The sequence below is a fragment of the Gekko japonicus genome, unplaced genomic scaffold (genome assembly GCF_001447785.1).
Source record: "Gekko japonicus isolate JY-2015 unplaced genomic scaffold, Gekko_japonicus_V1.1 scaffold4629, whole genome shotgun sequence".
Classification (NCBI taxonomy): Eukaryota; Metazoa; Chordata; class Lepidosauria; order Squamata; family Gekkonidae; genus Gekko; species Gekko japonicus.
In genome coordinates, this window is record NW_015171640.1 from 22,593 (window position 1) to 32,407 (window position 9,815).

The 9,815-nt window shown below is 48.2% G+C and overlaps 1 protein-coding gene across 1 annotated transcript in view; it reads left to right on the forward strand.

Moving 5' to 3' along the window:
- Positions 1-9,815, forward strand: part of CALD1 (caldesmon 1) — a 55,310-nt gene that overhangs the window by 21,720 nt on the left and 23,775 nt on the right. The window contains exons 6-7 of the mRNA XM_015419974.1: positions 6,380-6,537; positions 8,534-8,606. Of these exons, the coding sequence (XP_015275460.1) occupies positions 6,380-6,537; positions 8,534-8,606 (231 nt within the window). The remainder of the gene's footprint in view (positions 1-6,379; positions 6,538-8,533; positions 8,607-9,815) is intronic.

The window sequence follows — 9,815 nt, forward strand, 5'->3', positions numbered from 1 at the left end:
CCAAACTGCACATGTTGTGGAATTCTGTGGTTCTTTCCTCCACAAAGCCACCTGGAGTGATCCCATCTGAGGGGGAATGGGTAGAAGACAGAACACTGCTCAACGCTCTCTGGTCTGGTCGTTTTTCACACAAAATCCCCCTCCCCAGACTGCTTTTTCACCTGGACCAGGAAAGCTGGGGGAAGTAACAGAGACTTTGTGTCTTTCCCTCACAAATGCCAAAAGTGACTTGGAGAGGGCGATTGTGCGCTGAGAAGAAGACTGCAGGGAAGGGATAAGCCACTTTTGTTCCACTTAGGCTGTGTTAGGAAGAAAAATCGCAGAATTCCACAGGACATAGTCTAAGCCTAAACTACTTGGGAGATCCACGATTAGGATCTCCCGCATTTTCTTACAAGGTTAAAACCAGTTGTTGGGGAGCCCCTATTCACATAGGGGGGCATGTTGCTTAGGCGATGATGGTTAACCCTATTGTTTTCCGAATGTAAACCACCACCACCCCGGCACCCCAGTCTCCAGTGTGATGGTGATCAAGGTCAAAAAAAGGGCTCAGGAAGATGGGTTACCTCCAGTGTTGCCTCTAAGCTGAGTTAGTGTGAGCCAGCTCACAGTTTTTTAGCCTCCAGCTCACACATTTTTGTCTTAGCTCAGGGAGGATGGCTCCAGAGCAAACTAATTTATGTGGGAGCCAAATCGCTCGCTCACAACTTTAATGCCAGTAGCTCACAAAGTAGAATTTTTGCTCACAAGACTCCACAGCTTAGAGGGAGCATTCCCTTGACAAGCACTGCACCACCAGTCCAAAGGGGCTTCCCTCTCCATAGATGTTTTACCTTTTTAAAATACCTCTTTATGGACCTCTGGGTAATATCTAGTAGTATAATCCTGTGCAGAGTTACTCTAGTCTAAGGCTGTTGTAACAAATGGGTTTATACTGGAGTCACTCTGTACTGGACTGCAATGCGTCCTAAAGTCTGTGCTTACATGCTTACTCAGAAGTAAGCCTTCCTGAGTCCAGGGGCATTTATTCCCTGACAAGTGAGCAGAGGATTGCAGCTGTTAAATTTTAAAAACTGGGGTTCCTGAGGATTTGTCCCTGGGGTTTTCTCTTCTTTATTGTTTTTTGTTTTTGATCTTCTCTTAGAACCATCTGGTGGGGAAATGGCTATTTCTATCCTTGTACTAATCAGCAGGCGATCTGGGAATGAGCATTAGTCACACCCAGGACTTGGTCTTCAAAGGATGGAGAGGGGGGGGGACAACAATCCAAGCTTTGAATTTCAAGGGGTGGTGGGGGTGCTTTCCCCTTTTTGAAAATGCCCATGAATGAGAATGGGGGTAGGGAGCTAGCAGGAAGTTTTAAGACACAAAGAGGTGTGAAAATAACAACATAGATTCATACTAATGATGATTTGTACCGCTTCAAAGTGAAGCACATGACTCGTTTTTTAAATTGTGGCTGGGGGGCATCTTTAGGGAAGGTTAAGATCTTCAGCTTGCCCCTCTGTGTCTTTGCCCTAGTGAGTTCAGTGGAGTGCCCGTAGGGTGGCAAATGCACAACAGGGTGGGAAATTCCAAGGAAGCACACACAGGAGGGAGAATAAAAGTCCAGCTGCATATTATAGACCAGCAGCATGTATTTCAATATGAGCTTTTGTGGGTCGCAACATCAGATACGTGATGGGGGAGATTGTACTGGAAATTCTTTTTTTTAAGGGGAGGAATTGAGATAGAAAGGTGAGCCATGAATCCCGTCAGAAATGAACATGGCCCCCATATACACTCAGGGAATACTGCCACGGCACCTAATAATGTTCCTTGCACTGTCCTGGACTCATTTACGTGGACACCATCCAATTTAATATATGCCATCATGTGCAGACAGTGTCCTTCCACTATCTATGCTGGACAAACAGAGAGCCAGTTTGGTGTAGTGGTTAAGAGCAGCGGAAGGGTTGCCGCAGTGCTTAGTTCTTGTGGCCCTTTCTTACAAGCCCAGGGAAATGCTGATCGCCACTTCAGGGTCAGGAAGCAATTTTTCTCCAGGCCACTTTGGCCAGGGATCCTGGAAGTTTCTTGTCATCTTCCAGGTCTGGAGGGGGAGGTATTTGTGAATTTCCTGCCTTGTGCAGGGGGTTGGACTAGATGACCCTGGAGGTACCTTCCAGCTCTATGATTCTGTGATTTTATGACTCTAATCTGGAGAACCGGGTTCGATTCCCCACTTCTCCACAGAAAGCCAGCTGGGTGACCTTGGGCCAGTCACAAGTTCTTTCAGAGCTCTCTCAGCCCCTAAAAACTAGTCTAGCTAGCCACCTAGGGGTGCAAAATGAACTTGCATCTGCCAGACAATACTGCACACAGTATTATACGATAATTATAATTATTACTGGACAAACATGTCAGTCTCTGTGGGAGAGACTGAATGAACACAAACTGGATATAAGAAATCGTAGCATTCAGAAACCGGTTGGGGAACATTTTAATCTCTTTAGCCATATTATTACAGACCTGAAAATGCTATTCCCCAAAACAAAAAAACAAAACAAAACACAAATTAAACCCCCCCACTTCAATGGGAATACAAAATGTGAAAGAACTAATCAAACAAATCAATGCTACATGTAAGCATCTCAAAATAGAGACTTGGATTTTCTTACTACAATCTCAACTAGCTCTATAGAGCCCTACTTTTTAGACATTTTAATTGGCTGTTCTTAACATGGTTTATCAGACTACAACCTTGAATCTGAAACTTGAGGAATCTCCGCACCACATCGGCCTTGAACCTTAGACTCCTTCCCCCTGAGTGTTTGTTATTTACCCTATTTCTTCTTCTTCATCCTCTCTCGTCATCCATGATGTGCAACTCCCAGTTCTGTTGATTTATGATGGGATTCACACCTAACCTTTCTAGGCAGCTCCTCCCTTTCCCCCTTGATGCAGAGAATTTACACTTGAGGGGGTCATGACAGAATTCACACCAAAATCTCTCTGCCTCAGCTCCGCACCCTTTCTACACAGCCCCATTTGGCATCTAGAAGCAACACAGCTGCCACTTGGTTTCAGGCAGCAAACCACTGCTGTAGTTCATGCCTATCCCAGATATTTTTTTTTCTTCCCCCCCCCCCTCGCCGCGCGCGGCAATAGGAAAGAAAAACCAGTGCATCAGGAGGCTGCATCTGAGTAAAATATCACAAGGTCGGCCTTCACAGGGAATGAAACTCTCTGCATATTCTGCTTTGAGAGTAGAGCCCAGCCTGAGCAGTATTTCCAAGTAACACGGTTGCTCAAAGCATACCCAGGTAGGCCCTGACCTGGGTAGCCCCGGCGAGCCCGATCTCGTCAGATCTCAGCAGCTAAGCAGGGCGGACCCTGGCAAGTACTTGGAAGGGAGATCTCCAAGGAATACTAGGGCTGGGATGTAGAGGCAGGTTATCAAGCCACCTCTCTGAAACATCCTAGCCCCACTAGGGGTCACCAGACGTCACCATGACTTCCAGGCTTGCAAGCACACACACACACACACACACAATACTCACAAAAGCAAACAAACACCTATACCCAGGTATCACGGTGGCAAGGAGAACTATTGCCCACAGTATGTCCCTGGGCCATCATTTCTTATAATGCAGGTGACCCATCTGCGGCACAGGTGAGACATCTTGACAGGAGATGGAGGACTCCCGTACCTGCTTAGGGAGTTGAGTCAGGACTAGATTCTCGTCTGCTTCTCCAGTTCAGTTGGCTAGTGGTGACCCCACCCGACACACCCACCAGGCTCAAAGGGTGGGGTAGCTCCATATGTACCATACTTATGGTCACCAACCTCCAGTTGGCACCTGGAGATCTCCTCCTCTTACAGCTGATCTCCAGATGACCAAGAAGAAGAAGAGGAGATTAGATTTATACCCCGCCCTTCACTTGGAGTCTCAGAGCGGCTTACAAACTCCTTTCCCTCTTCCCCTCCCCACCACAGACACCCTGTGAGGTGGGTGGGGCTGAGAGAACTCTGACACAAACTGCTCTTTTTCAAGGACAGCTGTGCCAGAACTTGTGACTGACCCAAGGTGACACCAGCAGGTGCAGGTGGAGGAGTGGGGAATCAAACCCAGTTCTCCCAGATTAAGAGTCCGCACACTTAACCACTACACCAAACTGGCTCTCAATATGAGTTTCCCTGGAGAAAATGGAGGGTGGACTCTCTGCCATCACACCCTGCTGAGGTCCCTCCCCTCACCAGACCCTGCCCCTCCCAGGCTCCACCCCCGAAATCTCCAGATATTTCCTGACCCTGAGCGGGCAACCCTAATCACGCTGCATGCGTGACTTGACTTGTGGCACTCTTGCCCCCCCCCAGCAGCCGATAAGAGGACAAGTCTTATTATTTTAGCCTAGTGCAGTGGCCTTCAGCCTTTTCAGACCCCTGTACCCACTAAGCTGGTGGCATGCAGTCTCAGAATCATGTGACAGGAAGAGAGGAAGCCAGACTTACGTTGCTAACCAGTTTCAAGACTAGGACCATGGACAGCGCCCCTAAGAAAGCCAGGGCCAGGAAACCCAAGCTGAGCATCCGGGAGGTGTGCTTTATTGAGGAATGAACCAAGGGTCAGAGCCGTAGATGATCCCTCTCCACCGCTGAGTGACCTTGCTTGTCGCAGCCTGTGTGGAAAGAGAGACAGGAGGTGTGGTGTCTTTGTTGTGAACACGTGCGGCAGGCCCTTCCAGAAGGCCAGAAGAAAGCGGTGGCCCCATAGGGCCTCTCAGCAGGTGGAGCACCATGATTTATCCAAGGGTCCCAGTGTCTGGGTTGAGGATCAATGTATGCGTTTAGTGAACTTGGAGATTTCCCCCATTTTAGACCTGGTTGTGACCAATGTTCCCTCCACGTTGTGGAGTCTTGTGAGCAAATATTCTACTTGGAGGGCTATTGGCATTAAAGCCGTGAGTGAGCGATTTGGCGACTGTATCAATTAGTTCGCTCTAGAGCCATCCTTCCTGAGCGAAGACAAAAATGTGAGCTGGAGGCTAAAAAAACTGTGAGCTAGCTCACACTAACTCAGCTTAGAGGCAACACTGGTTGTGGCAGAGTTTTACTGTATGCCGCACTGCACTCCTTAGTTTGGGCATAACTACGAACATTTCTAACAGTTTTCTGGACCTTTTGAGTCCTTCGGTTCATTCATACTGTTTTCCTCTTCTCTCTTAGCAGTGTGTAGGCTAATTGATAAAACACTGCATTAAAACAATCTTGATGGGACTGTACAAATGAAGCTGTTTTATATGGAGCCGGGCCGTTGGCCCTTGTCACTCGGCTTTGGCTTCTCCGGCCGGCAGCAGGCCTCCAAGGTCTTTCCAAGCCCTACTGCCTGAGATGTTTCCGGACCTGTTTCGAGTACATGCAATTGCATCAGGATTCTTTTTGTGAGGTGTTTTACAGACCTGCACATTCCTTCCTGTGCATTAGTGAAACACTACACAAAAGCAATCTTGATGTGAGTGTATGCTGCAGCCACAGCAAGACTGCTGCAGACTCCCATGTAGGCCAGAAGAAGGGCTGTCATAAGGCTTGGCTTGCTCCAGCTTCCTAGCTGGAAGGAACAAAAATCTGTGGCAATTGGCACATGCAGTGCATTTTGTATAAAGGTAAAAGGTAAAGGTTCCCTTGCTCGAAAGCCAGTCGAAGCCGACTCTAGGGTTGCGGTGCTCATCTCCGTTTCAAAGCCGAAGAGCCAGCGCTGTCCGAAGATGTTTCCGCAGTCATGTGGCCGGCATGACTAAACACCAAGGCGCACGGAACGCTGTGACCTTCCCACCGAAGTGGTACCTATTTATCTACTTGCAATGTCTTGCTTTCGAACTGCTAGGTTGGCAGGAGCTGGAACTAGAGACGGGAGCTCACTCCGTCATGTGGCACACTCGGGTCTCGAACTGCTGAACTACTGACCTTCCACAGCCTGCAGTTCAGCGTCTTAACCCCTTGAGCCACCACAGCTCCTTATTTTGTATAAAACTTGTTATTAAAAAAAAAAACCAGGATAATGGAGCATTCCTAATCCACTGGATCCAAGTCAGAACAAGATCAGGTAGCTCAGAGTTGGGGGGGGGGAATCTGAGAAGAGATTTGGATGAGAAGAAATGTGTAAGGACCCCATGATGAGCATAGGTAAGGCCCACCCAATCTCAATGCATTTTCAAATCTCAACGCGTGGGAAGATATACGAGAGCAGAGAGGGCTGCCGCCACTTCTGCAGCCTGTAAACCATTCTGAAGATGAATCACTCCTTATCTGCCTTCCAAAAGCAAGAGATGGGTCCACCCCTCCGTGCTCCTTTAGAGGCCTGGCCATAACTTGATCGTTTTGCTGTTTCCCTGGCAGATAAAAGACAGCAAAGTGAGCAAAGACAAGGCGCCAAAAGATGAGGTCAAGCCCAGCTGGGATCGCAAGAAGGGAATCCCCGAGTCGAAGCCGCAGAACGGGGAGCGTTTCCCAGAACTCCCTGCTCACAAACTTAAGCATACGGAGAATGCTTTTAGGTAAGTTTTGGACTTGTGTCGTGGGGCCTAACGTTGCCTCTTGTGGTTCTCCTGCTGCAATAGGATAGACTGTGTCAGGGTGGTGATCCTTACAAGGCTGGAAGCCTCTCAGGCATTCAGTCTGAAGTGTGAATGTGGAGCTTAGACTACTGGCCAGAATGCCCATTTGCATTACTAGTGCCTGCTCACTGCTTTCTCCATCACATCAACAAGAGCCGTGCATTTGGAGAAAGAGCTCACCAGACACAGCTTTAGTCTTGGTTGTGAAAACCAGTCTTGTATTGTTTGTGCCGCTGTGTATGGAACAGTTTGCTCCAGTCACTGAAAGCAGAGTGACGCTTCTAAATGCCAAATGAAGTGCTTGTGGGAAGTCGGGTATAAACAAGTGGGGACCCACGATACTCGCGGGGTGATCCCAATACTCGCAGGGGGAAATCCCTCCCTCCATCGCTGGTGATTTCCCCTAGGGCTCAATGGAGGGGGGGAGACTTGTGGGAGGAACATGGCTTGGCTCCTTAGCCCAGCATCCTCCTTCACTGCTGAGGGCTACCTCCATTATGGTGAGCTGGGGGGGAATCCCATATTCCCCCCCAGTGCCAAGTTTGGTGCAGCTCTTGAACCTGGCAGCCTCCTCCTTTGCCGCCGGGCCCAGTGAGGTTACCAGGTTGCTGCGCTGCCAATGCTGGGCGCAGCACAGCTCCTGGTTTGCTGCATCACCACTGGGTTGTGGGGTGATCCCAATACTCGCAGGGGGGAATCCCTCCCTCCACCGCTGGTGATTTCCCCTAGGGCTCAATGGGGGGGGAGAGACTTGTGGGAGGATCATGGCTTGGCTCCTGAACCCAGCATCCTCCTCCACTGCTGAGGGCTACCAGCATTCTCCATTATGGTGAGCTGGGGGGAGGATCCCATATTCCCCCCTCCCAGTGCCAAGTTTGGTGCAGCTCTTGAGCCTGGTAGCCTCCTCCTTAGCCACTGGGCCCAGTGAGGTTACCAGGTTGCTGCGCTGCCAATGCTGGGCGCAGCACAGCTCCTGGTTTGCTGCATCACCACTGGGTTCACTGCAGCTCCCGGGCTGCCACGTTATTTCTTTCTTTATTTATTTTATTTCATTTATACCCCGCCCTCCCCGCACGCGGGCTCAGGGCGGCCGAGGCCAGGCCCAGCATGGCTCCCTGGCTGCTGCACCGCTGGAAGTAACTGCGTTCTTTGTGCTTGCGCAAAGAATATATTTTTATTGGGGAGGGGAGTTTATTTTCAGATTTTTCTGCAAACCCAGGGAGTGCCCCCATTTGTAGAAAAACCTCTTTAGCCTCCATGTGGTCCAGATCCGTGGATTTCGCGGATGGGGCCACGGGTGGCTAATCGTAGATAGGTACTAGAGTGAGTACTTAAAAAAAAAAAGATGAAGGTCCAATGAAAGAACATATCTGTTTGCCGTTTGTTTTATATATTACAACAAACAGGACCACGGTGTGTAATAGCCAGTGAAACAGTAAATCACCGTGTACAATTAAACAATATTTGTTGGTTTTTATATGCAATGTTGAGAATTCAATTATTACCAATAACACTACAATATGTGATATAAAGCTTAGCAGTACATACAAAGTAATACAATACTGGTTACAGACAAACGACGGAGTTCTAGTACACTCTCCGTTTGCGTGTCCTTCATCAGGTTTGTCATTCTGTACTTATTTCTTCGTTAGAATGAAGTGCTGCAAGCCATATTTCAAAATGCTTATACAAATTTTGATGTACGCTAACCGCGCTTAGATTCTGGTGACTGGGGAGCTCCTATAGCAAGCTCTAATGTGACTGGGTCTACAGCATATAATAATTGGCTAAGCTTCCCTCAGTGAATAAATGCTTTAACATTCATGCGCTCTTTTAAAAATTGGGATAATATATGGCTTTCCTGAAGCAGGGGAGGAGGTGAGGACTAAGGCTGCGCCAGTGCGCTGTTTGTGGGTACTCACATCTGTCCCTTCAGCTGCAAAACTGGGAATAAACAGCCATTGTACTACGGCTTGAGAATTCACCGTGAGCTCAGTATCCCTATTGCTGTCTAGCTTCGTTCTTCCAGAAGCGTTTGACCTGTGAACTGGAATGTAGTCTATAGGGGGAGCCCACATGGCTGAGATTCTTCCGCCATGCATTAAAAAAAACCCCCTTCCCATAGAAAACTAGCATGTCAGGAGGGGAAAGTCGCGCTAGTGGAACCCTTCTTCCCAAATGCTAGTTTTCAATGGGTATGGAATTATTTTTTTTTGCATGGCAGAGCAGCTGCTTAGGAGGAGGAGGAGGCTCAAAGCGGGGCCTCTGACGAAGACCTTGGCAATCTGGCAAGGCCGTGTGGGACAAAAACAGTCCTGATTGCAGGCCATTTAAGGCTTTAAAGGTAAGAACCAGCTCTCTGAATCATGCCTGGAAATGAACTGGCAGCTGGTAAAGTTCTGTTGTACTGGCAGGGCATGTTCCCATTGTAATAACTCAGATTAAGTGTGACCAGAGCATAGATTACTGTGGCCTGATCTCGCTTTTCCAGGAAGGGAACCCCAAAGCATCTGCTTGCACATGTGTACCATATTATTGCAATGTAGCGAAAGCCTGGTCAATTCAAAGAACACCACAGTGCGGCTTCCTGATGCTGATGAAAGACAAGCATTGTACTCTACTCAGTGACATGGAAGACCATGCTAGGGGTCCAGACTGTACCATTTAAGACTACAGGGGGGGGGTTTCGTGTATTTTAATGCTCCCCTTTGTAAAAAAAGTTTCCTGTCTGTATTAAGTTAGTGTGTCAGTGAGAAAGCTAGGCCACAGCCTTTCCCCCTGATGCCATAGCTTATTATATGCTGAGCATTTTTAAAAAACAAATTTAGGATGGCATTCAAAAGTTGGGCACCTCATGTGGTACAGTCTGGAATGCTGCAGTTTCTGTCAGTTTCCTGTCTGTATTAAGCTAGTGTGTCAGTGAGAAAGCTAGGTCACAACCTTTCCCCCTGATGCCGTAGCTTATTATATGCTGAGCATTTTCAAAAAACAAATTTAGGATGGCATTCAAAAGTTGGGCACCTCAAGTGGTACAGTCTGGAATGCTGCAGTTTCTGTCTACTGCCTCATTTTGGATAAAGTGTAGATCAGGGATTGTCCATCTTTGTTGAGGCTGCAGTCTGCCATGGGGTAGGGAGGTGAATCAGAAAGTCTTGGGAGATTGCCAAACCAAGCGTTCTCACATAATGGAGGCCACTGTTTCTCAATGGGTTCTCCGT